This window comes from Triturus cristatus, chromosome 9 (assembly GCF_964204655.1).
Source record: "Triturus cristatus chromosome 9, aTriCri1.1, whole genome shotgun sequence".
In the NCBI taxonomy this organism is placed as follows: Eukaryota; Metazoa; Chordata; class Amphibia; order Caudata; family Salamandridae; genus Triturus; species Triturus cristatus.
This window is the reverse complement of record NC_140592.1, coordinates 1032991407-1033010025: the sequence shown is the minus strand read 5'-3', so window position 1 is coordinate 1033010025 and position 18619 is coordinate 1032991407. Positions and strand designations below refer to the sequence as shown.

The window sequence follows — 18619 nt, the reverse complement described above, 5'->3', positions numbered from 1 at the left end:
GCCAGATATGATAGGGCACACTGGGACAAAACGAAGCAGTGGTACAACACCTCCCAGATGAGCACCAAGCAAAAGCCCAGGATTTAGTCCAGGAAGGGAAGCTCATATCCAATTCCTCAATTAGATGTGTTTTAGATGCTGCAGACACCACAGCTAGAGAGAGATCAACAGCAGTGTGTTATTAAGGAGACATGCATGGTTGAGGATTTCTGGTTTCAAACCCGAAGTACAGCAGTCTTTTTTAAATACTCCTTTTGACAAGGAACATCTCTTCGGGCCCGAAATAGATAAGTCATTAGAAAAAATGAAAAAAGACACAGAAGTAGCCAAGTCTAGGGGAGCTCTGCCGTCTCCCTCTAATTGGGGCTCCTCTCATCGCTCCTTCTATCGTGGAGGGTCGGAAACCATGTCCTCAGACAATACTGCCGCCTCCTACAAAGGCAACAGTCAATCTTCCTATACAAGAGCTTCTTTAGAGGAGGATACAGAGGCAACAACAACAAAGGTCGAGGCAGGGGTCTCACACCACGTTAATTCCTCCTCCCCCAACAAGCAGTGACTTGCCTACACTTCCCCCGATCATTAAACACCTGTCAGGGGACGTCTTCTACAATTCCTCCCCATTTGGCAATCTATCACCACAGACAAATGGGTGTTAGGCGTTATCCAACATGGTTATTGCCTGGAGCTTACCAACAATCTTCCAAACATTCCACCACGTTCTCACAAAATGTCACCAGAACATTAACATCTACTTCAGCAAGAGGTCCAGTCTCTCCTGTCCAAATGAGCCATAGAACCTGTGCCGTTACAACATCAAGGGACAGGCGTGTACTCCCTATGCTTTCTCATCCCCAAAAAGGACGACTCCTTGAAACCTATTCTGGACCTCCCCTTCAAGAATGCTTAGCAAATCAGTGGAACCAGTTGCGGGTCAGTTGACAGATTTAGTTTTGGTAGATGGCCGCACCCATCGCTCTCTGCAGTGGTGGAACCCACAAAATGTATACAAAGGGCGGCCCTTTCTCGACCCTGTTCCACAGACAGTGCTAACAGCAGACGCATCGCTCACTGGTTGGGGCGCTCACCTACAAAGTCACACAATGCAAGAATTATGGACTTTAAAGTACAAGAGCCTTCATATAAATCACCTAGAGCTACTCGCAGTGTTTCTAGTGCTCAAAGCATTTCAAACTCACCTAATAGGCAAAACTGTCTTAGTCCGCACAGACAACATGACAGCTATGTACTTTATACAAAAACAGGGGGTAGACGCACTCTCTCCAACTGTCACGCCTAGCACAAGCCATTTGGAAATGGGCCATACATCACAAAATGTATCTCCTAGGAGAACATCTTCCAGGAGTAAACAATCAAATAGCAGTTCTTCTCTGCAGACAGAGACAGCAAATCCACGAGTGGGAACTTCATCCCCAGATTCTTCTTCCCTACTTTCAGGAATGGGGATTTCCTCACATAGACCTGTTCACCACAGCTCAAAATGCTCAAGCTTCGCCGCCAGGTTCCCACATCCATTCTCCAAAGGCAATGCCTTATGGATCAACTGGTCAGGGATATTTGCCTACGCTTTTCTTCCTCTCCCACTGGTTCTGCTGGTAGTTCGGAAGCTCAGACAATCATCCCTCAAACTCATTCTTATATCTCCCACATGGGCACGTCAACCTTGGTTCACCACCCCGCTAGAGCTCTCAGTAGTTCCACACCAAAAGCTGCATCTCAACTCATCTCCTCACACAGAGCCACGGAGAAATCAGGCATCCAAATCCCAAGGAACTCAACCTAGCGATTTGGCTCCTGAAGTCATGGAGTTTGGTTATTTACAATTACCATTAGACTGTATGAATATTCTAAAGGAGGCTAGGAAACCTACTACTAGGGCATGGTAATATATGCAGCAAAGTGGAAACGATTTGTTATATACTGTAGCAATATCAATCCCCTTGATGCTTCAGTGCAAAACATCATCTGTTATCTCTTACACTTACAGCAATCGGGATTAGCCGACACATCCATTTGATTGCATTTAGCAGCAGTAGCTGCATACTTACTAAACAGACAACACTTATTTCTATTCAGAGTACGAGTGATTAAAGCCTTTATGGAAGGACTAAAAAGAGTAATACCACCAAGAGCTCCACCTGCACCAGTATGGAAATTGAACATAGTCCTTACTAGGCTAATGGGTCCACCTTTTGAGCCAATGCACAATTGTCAACTACAAATTTGCGCATGGAAGGCTGCTTTTCTTATTGCAATCACTTCCTTAAGGAGAGTTGGTGAACTCCAGGCACTAACTATACAAGAACCTTTCTTTCAACTTCACAAAGACAAAGTGGTTCTTCGAACTAGTCCCAAATTTCTTCCTAAAGTGGTTTCTGCTTTACACATCAATAAATCAGTTGAGTTACCCGTTTTCTTTCCACAACCTGATTCTGTAGCAGAACGAGCTCTACACACACTAGATGTTAGAAGAGCTCCACTATATTATGTGGAAAGAACAAAAGATTTTCGTAAGACAAAACAGCTCTTTGTTGCTTTTTTGCCACCACACAAAAGCAATCCCATTTCTAAATAGGGCATTGCAAGATGGATCGTGAAATGTATCCAAACATGTTATGTGAAAGCGAAAAGAACCTTGACAATACCCCCTGGAGGGCATTCCACCCGCAAAATAGGGGCTACTATGGCTTTCTTAGGGAATATTCCTCTAGCTTTAATCTGTAAGTCAGCAACATGGTCTACACTCGCACACATTCACCAAACACTATTGTGTAGATGTGTTAGCGAGGCAACAAGCTAATGTAGGCCAGGCATTACTTAAAAATCTTTTTCAAACAAATGCAACAGCTACCGGTGAGCCACCGCTTTGGGAGTTTACTGCTGTATAGTCTATGCAAAGCATGTGATCTACAGCTCACATGCCTCGAACTAATAATGTTACTTACCCAGTAAGCATCTGCTCTTGGCACGTAGAGCTGTAGATTCACATGCGCCCACCCGCCTCCTACACTTGTTGCAGTTTTCTTACTTTACATACATACGCATGGACATATCTATTCTACCTTTACTAACTCCATTCTTTACATCTGCGGAAAAAAACAATGGAGTCGATACCCATGCGCACTGTCACCGAAAGGAGGAGTCACCTACCTCATGACTGGAAAGACTTCTTCGAAGAAAAACAACTTGCAAACCTTCAGACCCAACACTAGATGGCAGGAGTATGCAAAGCATGTGATCTACTGCTCACATGCCTCAACCCCATGTTTACAATTCTTTGTAAATATGGTTTTGCGTCAAAAGGCATGGGTGGTTGCATGTGAACGAAAATATACCACACATGTAATGCCTTCTCGGCGCAAAGTAACGCAAAGCAGTGCTTCGAAGAAAAACAACTTGCAAATATCCGGACCGAAAACACTAAATGGCAGGAGTATGCAAAGCATGTGAATTTACAGCTCTACATGCCAAGAACAGATGCTTACTGGGTAAGTAACATTGTCCTTTTGCGCCAAAAGTTAACGCCCCTTCAAAGGAGACACTAACAGGAGAAATGCTTTCATTTCTCTGTGCTTTTCTGTTTTTGCGTGCTGCACTGTGCAGCACATATGCAAAGTGGGAAAAGCTTGGCATCGTGCCTAGGTTAGTATTTTGTACAGGAAGGGTACCATTCCTGTACAAAACCTATGCTACACTCCTGCACACACCCTATCCCTACGGCGCTAAGGTGTGTGCATGGCGCACGGCAGCTGAAATTAGCGCTGGTGCTAGGGAGAGGGTAGGAGAGAGCCATATCTCTGAAGATATGGCGCTCTCCTGCTCCCTCTCTGCCTCGTGGGGGGGGGGGGGGGGGTGCGCTATGTTGCATGATTTTTTTTTTAATCCCCCCGCCCTAGAATCCAGCAAAATCTCTATCTGCAGAAAAGGAGAGTGACGCTCAGCACAATGTGCACACTGCATTAATAGTTGGACTGTAGTCTAGAATTTGAAACAAAGGCGAGGCGCCAACATGCGGGAGGGACTTGGACGACCACCCCATGAGAGCAATTAAGCATTCAAAATAAAATGATTTTAAAAAACTTGCATACAGTCAACAACCAGGAAAGATATCGAGTGTATTCAATCAAAAATTAAAAAAAGAAACCATCCACAGAAGCAGAACTTACCACTGTACGTTTGCCTCTGCTTTGTGGTCACATTACCTGTGTTTTCTTTTCACCGCCGGCCCCCATAATGAACACCAGGTATGTGCATAGAACTTCTTAATACTCCAAATGATACTCTCAAAGAACTTTATTCAAAAGGATTTCAGAACATATATCATCTGCAAAATGTCTGTAAATGCCATGCATCACGTTTACAAAGCGGTAAAATGTGACAGCTCTCCCTGCAATAGAGTGCAGTATTTACAATATGTCAGCATCAGAAGGAAAACAAAGAATTATTTGAAGTTTATCATTTTTACCTCCTCCCAGCTTCGAATATATGCACAGTTGGAGCCTTGGTTCTGGCCTGGGCTGCTCCGAGAATTCAAGAGCTTGGTATCAGGACCTACACACAGCCTGCCCTATTTTGGATAATTTATTTTTGTTTATAACGTACCATCCAAGCTAAACTGAACGAAATGAGCTGATTTAGGGAAGGGATCCACTGGCTGGCTCCCCAGGAGGACTCCCCGAGGAAGCTCCGGAGTACCACAGCTTACGAAGGATAACAAATAGGTTGTGTCTGATAGTAGAGCTGTTTGCTAAAGTTAGAACACTTTGATGGTGTGATGGCACTATACCTGAATTTTTTGTGGGAGAGACCATTGCTCCATACTTACTTGGAGTTGAGGAAGAGATGGGGCAAACACTTCTCTGGTTTTAGATTCTTTCCAGTTTACCAACATTCAGAAGGTGCTTGGAGCCTTAATCGTTAAACTACTTTCAAAGCATGTCTTTGACACTACAATTATGAGCCCCAAACAGAGGAAATCACGTGTGATTGTTGAACATTTTTGAGAGTTGTCTACATTTTTTTTAACAAACTCATGTTTCAAGCAACAGTACTGCATGCTGGAAGCTGAAAGGTGGGTAACATTGTATAATCACAGATTCTAATGTGTACTCTTATACTAGGGGGCTCTGTTTGGTTTTCTCTCCATAGCTTAGTTTTGCATTATCCACCTACTTCTTCAGTTAAAACACCTCAACTACATCACAGTAACATAATCTTATACAGGCAGATGCACATATCTGAATCCTGTGAATTCTGTCTTTTGCTGGCAAATTGACCATTGAAATTACACTCTCATTTGATCATGACATGTGAGAATCTGTTTGGAACAAACAAAGCTATAAGCAACTGTTAGTTTGAGACCTGCATAGACACAGCTGCTGTGTCCGGATTCTGGGGTGAACGCTCTTGATAAAGGGCTGGAGGATAGGGTAAGCAAATGTAGATGCTCTTGAGGAATGCTTCTATCTACAGCACATTAAAGTGGTTATTTCCCCCACCCAGTTTACTTGATGTAAGTTTTGCCAAGCTTACCTCTCTCAGTATGGGACATTTGAGGGTTCTTTGGATACAGGAGATGTCGGGCTTGTTCCAACCACACCCACAATGCTCCAATTGCTCCCGCCACTGGAAGGTCTTTAAAATGTAACTCAACAGTCCCGTCCTGATCCAAAAATGCAGTTGACTCTAATAAGTAAAGATGTGTAAGGCCCACTGTTTTAATTAAGAAAATGAAGCAACACAGCAGGAGGCCAGAATCCACATTCTCAGATTTGCTAAAACAAAAGGTATTTGTATCTTCCAGATGAGAGGACGGTCAGCCTTTTTATAAAGCAGAAATTTGTTTCACAAAGCTTTATCTATCAAGGAAAAATATCTCTGATAATTAGCTCATCAAATAACAAAATGTAAATTTTTCAAATGCGTTTTACATAGACACACTAGATTCTGAACATTGAATTCTCGTGCAAAAGTGATTTCAATCCTAATCGAATACCAGGAAGGTATATCCCAAGAAGAAAGTTTATATATACAAGAGAAACAGTAAAGCTGCAATTACAGATTTGAGCATACATAAATTCACATCCCATTAAAAAAGTTCCAGTACCTACAAAAAGTTGAGTTTGTAGTATATGTGGCTATAGATACACATGCTTAGCATACTCCTGCCATCTCGTGTTGGGCTTAGATGTTTGCAAGTTATTTTTCTTTCAAAGAAGTCTTTCGAGTCACGTGTGGTGTGACCCCTCCTTTTAATGAACATTGTGATTGGGCACCACCTCCATTTTAGATGGAGGAGCAAATCATATCTGTTCGGTGGGTTCTAGCAGTGAGGCAACACAGCTATTGCCTGGAGCACAACACAGCCCCTCCCAACATGCCACTCCATACACATGCTCTCAGCGAAGACAACCTCTCCCTCATTCAGGAATAAGTGTACGCCCTCCTACCAAAGGGCATCCTCGAGAGAGTGCCTCTGAAACAACAAGGGAGTGACATCTACTTTTCAAATTCCTATTCCACAAAAAGGACAGGCCTCTCATTTGCTACATCTCACCAGATCATTCACGCATGACCACTCGCAGGATGTCACCACTCTCTTTCAACAGGGTGAGTACATGGCACCTCTCCATCTTCAAGGACGCCTATTTCCACATATCCATCCACCTTGCTTATCAAAAGTACCTTTGATTTGTGATAAGTGGACAACACTACCTATTCAAATTACTTCCTTTTGTGGTCAATGCGGCCCCAAGGGAGTTTACAAAGTACCTAGTAGTGGTGGCTGCACATTTGTGAAAGGAAAACATTCAAGTCTTTCCCTGCCTCAATGATTGGCGGATCAAGAGTGGCAGCAGGCTGCTGTGTTTAGCCCACACACAGGAGGCAGTGTTCCTGCTCCGCAGTCTCAGGTTTATCATACATGCCTCCAAGTCCCACGTACATCCTCTGCAGATCCAACACTTACTGGGGTCTGTGTTGATTGCAGTCCAGGAGAAAGCTTACCCCCAGCCTTGCAGAGAGTAACAGCCTTTCAGCAACTGTAATACGCCTTCTAGAGATGATGGTCTCATGTATCGCCATCGTTCCACACAAAAGGCTCCAAATGTGCCCCCTACAAGAGTGCCTAACTGTTCAATGGTCCCAAGTGGAGGCAACTAGGAAGATTTAGATTTGGTACAGGGCAAGGTGCACCACTGTCTGCTGTGGTGGCACAGCAACACCTTTTTGCAAAGCAGGCCTTTTGCAGACCCTGACAGGATGGGGCGCACAATAACGACAACATCTGTCAAGGGAATCTAGGCCTCTCACTAGGGTCGCCACATCAGCTACCAGGACCTGCTAGTCATTTACGTTGCTCTCAAAGCCGTTCTTACAAGTTATTTGGGACAAAGACGCCTTCATAAAGACAGACAACATGACCGCCATGTACCACAGGCAACACACACTCGCCTCAGCTGTCTCGGCCCAGTTGATTAGGCAATGGACACCCTGCTACAACATTCACCTCATGGCAGAACATCTCCTGGGGGTAGACAACGAATTTGCAGACCTGCTCAGCATGATAAATCAAAAGGTTAACATATAGGAACTACACCCCAAAGACCTACACAGGTACTTCCAACATTTGGGCACCCCACAGATAAATCTTTTTGCCATCCCAGAAATCAACAACATGCCTAAATATCTCCTCCAGGGACCCACACCCACAGTCCATGGGCAATGCACTGTGGATGAATTGATCAGATATTTGCCTACTATTTTCCACCTCTGCAACTGCTTCTCTGTATTTTACATGGACGTTCAGGAAAATATCAGTTCTGTCTATTTTGGTAGCTCCAGCCTTGACCAGTCAAACCTGATGCTCCACTCTACTAGAGATGCCAGTCAGTCTTTCGAGACACTTCCACTGAGGCCAGATTTGCTCACGTAGAGGAAGTTCAGGTCTGACATCTGGACCCTGGACAGCTCAACCTTGCGTTCTGACACCCGAGGTCTTAGAAGTACAGTGCCCCGGACTTACCCATTAAAGGAAGCTCAACAGCCCAAAGCACAGGCCGGTTAATCTGTGAAATAGAAGAGGTTTGTTCACCACTAGATTTCCAATCTGGACCCTTCAAAACCTACTGTGCTTGTATTATCACCTACCGTTTGCAGAGCAGACCTTGCCTACTTACTCCTACACCTGTTCACACTGCAGTAACAGCCTACCTACAACATTCATCCCTTTATAGAATTCCAGAGATTACAGCATTCATGGAGGGTCTCAAGAGGGTTATACCCCCCAAGAAGGCCTCCTCTGGAATCTCAATATTGATCGGCCAAGGCATATGGCGCCATCTTTTGAACCTCTACACTCCTACCCCCTTCATTTTCTTTTCTGGAAGATGGCTTTTTCCAGTGGCCATTAACTCACTTAGACGCAGCAGAGAACTGCAGGCATTCATCCTAAAAGAACCCTTTATTCAGGTTCACATGACAGTTTTGTCCTTACACCAAATCCTAAGTTCCACCCTAAGGTGTTGTCGCACTTCCACCATAACCAAACCATAGAGCTCACAGTCTTTTTCCTACAAGATACTGTCACGGAAAGACGACTGCACACAATAAATGTCAAAAGAGATCTTATGTACTACATTGACTGGAACTCATTATTCCGTAAATCGGATCAGTTCTTTGTCTCCTTTCAGCAAGGTATGGTATAGCTAGGTGGATAGTCAAATGTATTCAAACCTACCATAAAACAAAGAGCGCTTTACCTGCTCCACACAGGGTGCACTCCACCCACAAGAACAGTGAGACCAACACTACCAAGCACTATTGTATGGACATCTTAGCCCACCAACAGGCCATATTAGTCCAGACCGTGTTAAGGACCTTGTTTCTGATATTTTCATCACCCATACGCCAGACACCACACACCACTTCTAGAAGGCACTGCTTTACAGTCTAGGCTAGACATGTGTATCTGCAACCTCACATGCTACAAATTGAAAATACTACTTACCCTGTAAGCATCTGTTTGTAGCGTGCAGTACTGTAGCTTCACATACGAATGCCCTCCTCCACAGAAGCCTATGTTTTTTGTGGATCTCTTACATTATTTCATTGTACATTGCATTTGACACACTATACTTAAGTTGACACTAAACCACATACTCTCACCTTCTGTGCAGAAACAAACCAACATGAAGTCCGTGCCCAGGCACAATGAACACCAAGAGGAGGAGTCACACCACATCTCGTGTTTTGAGAGACTTCATTGAAGAAAAACAACTTGATTACATCCAAGCCCAACAATAGCTGGCAGGCATATGCGAAGCATGTAAATATACAGCGCTTCACAATACTACCAGATACTTACAAGGTAAGTATCATTTTCTTTACAGTTCTACTGATCCCAAAGTTAGTACTTCTGATCCATTTAACAAGAAACATTGTGTCAATTGATTAAAAAACAATTAATCTGATTGACAAATCCTTAACCATGACTGAAGTTTAATTCTACACAAGGTTCCAGTTGTTCGCCTGCTATCCGTGTAGTAGGAAAGCACCCTCAATGGAACTTGTGTGGATCAGTCTGTGTATGGAGGGTCATCAAAAAAGGAACACATTGCTAGAATCGATCTTCAGTGGTTCATGAAAGCAAGGGCCTCAGTGACCGTGTTCTGTTTGGACAGATGCCGAGAGTTATGCGGATACATGCACCAGAAGTTTACCCATATTGTGTCAAATAAGTGGTTTGCTGCAGTGTGGATGCAGCACATTTCTATTATCCCTTTAATGAGGGGGTGGGTTAGGCTTTGTTATTGCTGCTGGATCACTGTAATTTTATATACAGTTGCCTTGAGATGAGAAACCATCCTTAGTTCTCTCTCTGCACCTTTCATAATGAATTTTAGAAAAATCTTAAAAGTTTCATCATTTAGCCTCCAGATTGATCTCAATTTGGATTTGTTAGGAGCGTATGCCTGTGCAATCTATATAAACCCCTATCCTGTTGCATTTTTATCTGACATCACAGTGGGTTCTTCAAACATGCAGTACCACCTCTCTCCATAGATATGCAACGTTTTGTGTAAAGGTTTTAGCAGCTTGGGACGTTTCTGCAATGAAGAATTGTCTACATGATGGTTGGTTTGTACATCAAAAGAAATCTGATGGTTGCCTCTCAGATGTTACAATTCAGTACCCCTCCCCCCCCCCCCTCACAAAAGTACCAGAGGCAAATTCAAGTTTGTTGAACTGCCCTCTGTTTCAATATAAACATATTGTTATGAGGATGAAGCATGGACACTGGTGAAGAAGCTACATGGAAAGACTGCAGATTTATCAAGGCATGTGTCAGTTGAGGATTTCACGGTCGCAATCACTGGGGTGACATGCTTGAAATATGCCTGCTCCGATGAGCAGTGTGGGAATGTATTGAATAGGACAGTAAACATGATTTTTGTATGCAGAACCTAGGGAACTGAAGACAGATTAGGGCTGTTTTGTTATAACTGTCCCTAAGTGCACTTAAAAGTCTTTCTTTTCTATGTCTTCACTCTGTTCATCTGGAGACTCTCGACCATCCTCTGAGGATACACTGAGCTCTTTGCTTGCTGAAATAGGATTTCTGATGGGGAAGAAAAAATATTTTATGTTATTAAAATGTATACATTATACAGTAATAACACCCAGTACAGAATGCGCAACAAACACAGTATGTTAAGAATATGGGGCCATACGCCTCTGATCAGATTTAGGAAATGGCAGAAGAGGGTTGAGAGATGAGTTTCCATATATGATAATCTTATGGTCACAATGGTTTGAAAGTTTGTCCTTTTTTAGTTGTTACAGGTGTGATTCTTTCGGCAGTTTGGGTTTTAGGCTGTGATGACTTTAGAGAAGACAGCTTCAATTTACCCCCAAATTGTACAAATTAATGAATGTTCATTTTCGCTGTCATATATTTCACTAGCGGTCTAGACTGCTTGTGTGAGTGCTGAACCATACCGCCTGTAGATGGAAGGACCAGAGCCTCTTGTAGGAGATTGAGGCTTCTTTTGAGGTTTCATAAACTGCACCTTGCTTCTGACCCCGGTGGTTTTTACCTTGTTGCAACAGTGGCAATAATAAAGGAGGCATGACTGTAATGGCTTTGATGTTCAGTTCTACTCTATAATCTGTGTTGGAATTGTTTCACGTCAGTAGTCATACGAAGAGGATCCTTGTCCCATTTTGTAAATTGAATCTACATGAACATCATGTCTGTGTGATTCCAAGTGATGAAGTAGGAAGAGAGTAAGGATAGCCTTGGTAAAAAGGTGTTTTCAGAGCAGGTGAAAGGGGTGTCTATTTTTGGGACAAATTCAAGTGTTTAACTAGTTTCTTATTAGCAATGGTATAGTTATTTATGATCAGTCCAAAATATGATGTTTGAGCTACAAATTGTGAGTTTCATTTCCAATAGCATCAATATGTGATTTTTCTTTCATTGCTTTGAGATAGTTGGCTAGCAGTGTCGCAGAATAGGTGTCAGCAACAGTGTATTTGGCCTTGATGGTAAGAACTGTGTGAGCTACTATGCATGAGCATCTTTAATCAAAATCAAATGAATTTAACCAGGGTGATGTATGAGGTTGCCTCAATAAATTTGTTCTCTGGTGTTTTTACTTGTTTGACTATAGCTTTGGTTTTGTTCTTGGAATTCTTCTTTACCTTAGCAGAGAAATTCATAGTTTTGTCTGCACTGGGGATCTCGCTGTTGAAGATGGTTTCCACAGAAGCTCCACAACTGCCCTTCTAGCAAAGTATTCTTTAGTAAATGGTGTAAGGCTAGATTTTAATTGTTGACCAGTTAGCAACTTGTCAAATGCTGTCTTGTTGACTTTGTATTTTCTTGATCAGCAGTAATGAACAAGTTACTTACCTTTAGTAATGCCTTATCTGGTAGAGACTCTACCTAGCCTCAGATTCCTTACATTAGAATTATCTCCAGGTGTCGGGCTGGATCTGGAAATTAGTTGTGAGCAGTAACCCTGCGCGCCGGTAGGTGGGGTAGTTCGGCTCCCCGTGGCGTCGTCCGTGCCAGAAGTGACGAGTGCGGAGCCTAAATAGGTGAGATCTCAGAGCGCGCCGACATTGGTTTCTTTTTCGCGATTTTTCAAACCTGAAGGGTGGAGCCAAGAAGAACACGACCACTGGTCTGTGAAACTAGGGCCCTTATTTGGAAGCAATCCTGTACTCGGAAATCCATTCGCTGAGTGGAGAGGATGGGTAGGTCGGTAAGGAATCAGTAGCTAGATAGAGTCTCTACCAGATAAGGGATTACCAAAGGTAAGTAACTTGTTCATCTGATAGACACTTCTGGCCGCAGATTCCTTACCTTAGATTAGAACATTGGAATGTGGAGCACTCTATTGTAGACAATGGAGTGCTCCATGCTTCTACGGGCCGGTAAAGGCCCGCAGAGCAACATTCCAATGTTTTACAAAAGCCTCTCGAAGCTCGAGGGGATTTAAATCCCCTTGAGCTTCGAGAAGCCTTTGTTTAATTTGTTAGAACATTCTGCCCTCTAGTGGCAGAATGTTCTAATAGCCTTATAGCCCTTCGTAGCAGGGCTATACCGCTATTAAAGTCCCGCTGCTTTTGTTAAAGTCCCTCGCCTTCGGCTCAGGCCTTTAACGGTGCAGCGGGCCTTTATTAGCCGGTATAGCCCGCTACGGCGGGCTATAAGGCTATAATAGATACCCAAGCAATACTTCCCCAGAGGTGCTGCGACATGGATTAGACGAGGAAATCCTGTAGGACCGAACGGGCGAAGTGCCCGTCTTACCAGACCCAACTGTCCAGGCAGTAGTGCTTTGTAAATGTGTGCAGGGAAGTCCATATTGCTGCCTGACAGATATCCAGGACAGGTACTCTACTAGCTAATGCAGCGGCCGCAGCCTTGTTTCTGGTAGAATGAGCCTGCAAACCTTAGAGGTTGCTTTTTGGCCAATGTGTAGCAGATTCTGAGGCAGACCAATCTTTATTGTGAGATGGTCCCTTTCTGCACCGCCTTTCCTTTATTGGCATCAGTGTTGATCATCCACCTGGAGCGGCTCAAAAGGAGCACACATCAAAAATGTGAGAACTAGGTTGAGGTCCCACTGCGGCATAATTAACTGAGCTGATGGAAAAATATGTTGAAGTCGATTGTGAAACCCGTTTACAATAGATAATTTGAAAAGGGATGGCTGATCTGGAAACCGCAGAAATAGTGATATGGCAGAAAAATAACTTTTTAATGTGCCCAAAGCAGAGCCCTGCTGGGCTACAGTATGAGTAAACAAAATAACATGGGAAAGGGGTGCAGATAGGGGGTTAACTTGTTTATCTGTTCACCATGCCACAATCTTGCTCCAAAAGAAGGTGTATACTTTCTTAGTGGAGGGATGCCTGGCTGCGAAGATAACATTGCAGACTTACAACAGAGGGTCAAAAGCTGTCAACTCTCAAGCTCCACACATCAAGGAAAAGCGTTTTCAGGTTTGGGTGCAGGACCCTCTCCCTATTGCAATGACAGAAGATTCTCCCGAAGAGGCAGCCTGGTCGGAGGACCCATGCTCATTCTCAACCGCTCAGGACACCAAACTCTCCGTGCCTAATCCAGAGCCACAAGAATTACTTGGGCTCAGTCGTTCCTGATCTTCTTGGAACTCTTGGCAGGAGTGGTATTGGTGGAAAGGTATATAGGAGGCCTGAACTCCACTCGAGACGAAAAGCATCTCCGAGCGAGGACAGCCTTGGAAACTCCAGAACACAAAACTGCTGACATTGTTCGTTCGACAGAAGCAAACCTATCCAACCAAGGCTCTCCCCATTCTCATAAGAGACCTTGCATCACCTCCAGCTGGAGACGCCATTCATGCTCCCCTAAGCATCGACCGTCAAGTTCATCCACCCTGGCGTTCAGAGGGTCAGCCAGGTGTTAAACCACCAGGGAAATGCCCGGACGTTCCAGCCATGTCAAGACATAGAGTGTCTCTTAATAAAGGGTCCATGACTCCACCCGCCTGGTTTGTTGCAATACCACATGGCGGTGGTGTTAAGGGTCCACAACCCCACCCCGCCTTGTTGCAATGCCACATGACGGTGGTGTTGTCCGTGAACACCTGTGCCAGTCTTCCTCTGACTGAAGAGAGGAAGGCCTTCAATGCCAGCTTGATCGCTCAGAGCTTAGGGTGATGTGGAGTCCAGATTCCACTAGAGACCAGACCCTCTGATTTCCTCCTCTCCTAGATGGCCACCCCATCCTAGAAGTGATGCATCTGTCACCACAGTCAGCTCTCGGTGGGGAAGGAAGAGGGGTCTGCCACTGACCCAATCGCAGTACATTATCCACCACTGCAGGTCTTTTGCAGTTCCCTCCGAGATCTTTACCAAGTTGGAGAGATTCCTCTGATGCTGGGCCCACTGAATGTCGGAGCCCACTGCAGAGCCCTTATATGCCAATGGGCATGTGTCACAAGAAGGATGCAGGAGGCCATAAGGCCCAACAGCCTCAGAGTCAGTCTCACAGAAATCCATTATAGAGGCCGAAACATCGGTATCACAGCGTACATATCCTGGAATCACTGCTCGGTAGGATAGACCCAAAACTGCATTGTGTCCAGAACAGCACGATTGAAATGGTGCATCTAAGAAGGAGTCAGATGTGTCTTTAGCGGGTTGTTCGTTAATCCCAGCGAGTGCAGAAGGTTCGCGGAAGTTTGTTGGTGGAAGACAACTGCTTGGGGCGAGCCCGCCTTTAACAGGCAATCGTCTATGTAGGGAAAGACTGGAATTCCGGACCCCTGCAGAAGACCGGCAACCACCACCATCACTTTCATGGACACCGATGGGTGCTGGTAAGACAGAAGGGGATCACAGCAAACTGAAAGTGCTCTTGGCCTACTGTAATCCACAGGTAATGCATGTACGCAGGCAGGATGGGGATGTGAAAAAAAGTGTCTTGTAGAAAATAAGTGTCTTGTAAGTCCAGCAATACCATCCAGTCTCATGGGTCCAGGGCAGACAGGACGTGTGTGAGCATGAGCATTTTTCCGTTTTCAGGAATAAACTGAGAAGGTGCAGGTCTAGAAAAGGACGAAGGCCTCCGTCCTTCTTGGGCACTAGAAAGAAGCGAGAATAGTAACCATTGCCTACTTCTGACGCCGGCACCCTTACTAAACTCCCTTGGCAAAGAGAGCCAACACTTTGACAGACAAGGAGAGGTGGTCCTCCGTCAGCTTGTTGTAAATAGTTGGCATATGTGGGGAGTGGTGGTCACAAAGGGGGACTGAGTATTGCCCTTTTGTGGTGCAGGTAAAGGTGTATCCTGACCCCTCCCACCCCCAGTGGTTGCCCATGATGCTCTGTGGGCATACTAAAGGGGTTTGGGGGCTGCAGCTGCCAGGGGGTTGGTGGACTGGCTTGACTGACCTCTAGCAGCCTGACCCACGTGGTCCGTCGGAACCACGTTCTCGACCACAAAAATATTGTGCTATTTGCTGGCCAGGGTGGAGAGGCATGTAAAGACGCTGTTGGAAGCCCCTTCCATGGCCACGAAAGGCAGACCAGGCTTAGTGAGGGGCCATGGAAAGGCTCAGGAACCTGGCCATAGCCCTGCTGTCCTTAAAGTGCTCTACCGCTGAGTCCGCCTTCTCTCCAAACAACTCATCAAAGGACATGTCCATGAGTGAAGCTTGGACATCCCCAGAGAAGCCAGTGGTTCTCAGCTGGATGTGGTGTCTAAGGGCCACTGACAATCAAATCGCTCCGTCCAGCAAGTCAGTTGTGTCCACCCCACATCGTATTGTGAACTTGGCTGCAACTCTCCCATTAGCAACTGCTTCAGAGACAATGACTGGGGGCTCTTCCAAGACCCTGGGCAGCATTTGCGCAACCAGGTCCCAGATGGTATGGGAGTATCGACACAAGAGGCACGCAGTGCCAGGCTGGCGGAAGAGAACATAGTCTTCCCAAAGGCACCCAGCCTTTTAAATTACTTATCGGGTGGAGTGGTAGGGAATGTGCCGGGGTTAACTTTGGATGTGTAGGCCTGGACCACCAAGCTCTTCGGGGTGGGCTGCTGGGTGAGGAAACGGGTCCCCTGGGGCAAGACAATGGCGGTGGACAATTGTCCTATGCACTTGAGCCCCTGTGCAGGGCTTAGGCCAGCCCAGAGTAGGACAGCAGTAAGGGCTTCATTGAATGGGAGTAACGGTTTGGTGGGGGCAACTCCCAGCTGAAGCACCTCCATCAAGAAGTTCAGCTTGACTGTCACGGAGGGTAGCCTAAGGTTTAGGACCTCAGCCACCATTCGCACCACCATTGCGAATGAGGCACCCTCCTCCGTAGCCACAGTAGGGGGAAACACCAAGCCAGTGTTTGGGGAGGTGACCAGTCTACTGGCATCCGTCAGATCCTTACACCAGTTGTCCTCAGGATCCTTTAAGGGCTGGTATCCATAAGTGTCCACAGACCACCACCCAATCATCACCCAATCCAGGCCTGTCATATTAAAAAGGGTAAGCTACGACAGCGGCAGCCCCACTATCCTAGAACCAGGGCAGTCAAAACATATAATAACAGAGGTTCCATGAGATAACGTGAATATGTACAAAAAAACTGCAATATAAATGAAAATAATAACAGAAATGAAACAGTGCCCTCACAAAACTTCATAAGTAAGTAAGTTATTAGATAATACATTTCATAAGAATCACAATACAATATACAACCTAACATATTACATAAAACAAAACCATTCAGACATTACACAGTGTTAAAAGACAGGCAGCATAAGGATCTCAAATTTCAGTTGAAGTGTCCACTCAAGATTGAACCTATCACAAATAACGTTCTTTTCTAATTTGCCAGACGATATTTTGAACCAAACAATTTACAGTGTCATCATTAGGACAAAAGTATTTTTGAGCAGAAAGAATACCAGTATTATCGACCACTGAACAAAGCAAAAAAGTTAAAAGTTTGGCGTCTCAGAGGAATCCTCAGTATTAGCGTGTTGATCTCCTAATGACTAAGGAGCTACTGGGTCCAATGACCCTTATGTTAATCATAGGGGATTTGTTACTGCAGAGTAATGTGGTCAAGCAAAAAAATCCTCACTCGTCCAAATCAACAGATAAGATTTCGGGATTAACTATTTCTGAGGGACACAAATATGCTCTCCTCATCTACCCGTACTCCAGAATCGCTATCTGCAAAAAGGCAGCTGATGATGACCCTGTAATCTGTTTGGGTCGAAACGACGTCGATGCATTCTTGTGAAATGTATTATCTAAAAATCATTTAAAATTACTTTTGAAGTTTTGTGTGGGCATTGTTTCATTTCTGTTATTTTTATTTATACTGCAATTTTGTTTCTTCTACATAATCTCTTGGCACCTTTGTTGTCGTTATATGACATATTAATAAGGCACTGCACTGAGTCCACCATGGGTGGTCTGCCCCCAGTCGGCACCAGTGATGGACGATGCCTGTCTGGCTTGGTGTTAGAGTCGGGTTTGGGGTGGCACTGCAGTGGGATGTCAGCACTGGAGTAGGTGCCGAAAAAGGGTCAGTCAACAAAGACTGGGGATAGTTCTTCACAGATCTGTGCTGACTGGTGCGGAAAGAAAAATAACTAATGTCAGCACGCTGGTGTGGTGCCTATATAGGCACTGCACACATCACTACCAGAGCGGATGACGCCATGTGGAGCTGAACGATGCCACCTACTACTCATGAAAAATTTCCGGATCAAGTCTGACGCCTGGGGAAAATTCTAAGGTAAGGAATCTGCGGCTAGAAGTCTATTAGATAGTGATAGGTATGGTGGTATGATCAGACAGCAGAATGAGTCAAATGTAAGAGGCAATCAAGGAAAGAAGTACACTCTTTTAGGTAAAGGGTATTCCATTCTGGAGCGTGAAGGGCATGATGAGAATAGAAGGTAAATTCTTGTTTATCGGATTTAGCCAACTGTCAAACAGACTCTAGGTTTTGGTTACATTCCTCAACGCATTTTGAGATTTTGAGATAGTGTGCTTTCGCGCTGTGGTGGAGGATGGCATCATGGTACATATAATTTTTTTTTTTTGTAATATTTTTATTTGCATTTTTTCCTTATCACAAAACAAGAACAACCAAACAGACAGGTCATCACTGGTCATCACACCTACTTTGCTGGTCTCCCACCGCCCCCCCTCCCCCTTCATAAGAGGAGCCAGTCCAATAATTGCTCCGCCCCAAAGCACAATTGTCCGTAATGTTCTCATCTGCCCCGGCTCCTGGGCTATCCATGCCTTCCGTGGACCGTGTAGGAACCCCCTCCCATCCGCCCCGCTAGGGACCCCCTTCCAGGCCATGATATTTCCTCCATCTAGACCACACTCTGCAAAAGTTCTTGGGACATCCCCGAACCTTGTATGTAACCCTTTCTGCCGCCATGTAAAGGTCGAGACCCCTCCTCCATTCCTCCAGTCGGGGTGGCGTGGGCGCCCCCCAGTATTTCGCCACGTCCCTTTTAGCCACTACTAGGGCCAGAACCAAGAAGGTCAGCAGTGGGCGAGTGAGATCTACATCG

At 45.0% G+C, this 18619-nt stretch overlaps 1 protein-coding gene across 1 annotated transcript in view; it reads right to left on the bottom strand.

Annotated features, from left to right (window-relative positions):
- Positions 1-5825: 5825 nt before the first annotated feature.
- The window catches only part of FAM161B (FAM161 centrosomal protein B), a 120448-nt gene continuing 107654 nt past the window's right edge, over positions 5826-18619 (bottom strand). Inside the window, exon 9 of the mRNA XM_085626783.1 lies at positions 5826-10639. Within this exon, the coding sequence (XP_085482909.1) occupies positions 10540-10639 (100 nt within the window). The 3' untranslated portion in view covers positions 5826-10539. The remainder of the gene's footprint in view (positions 10640-18619) is intronic.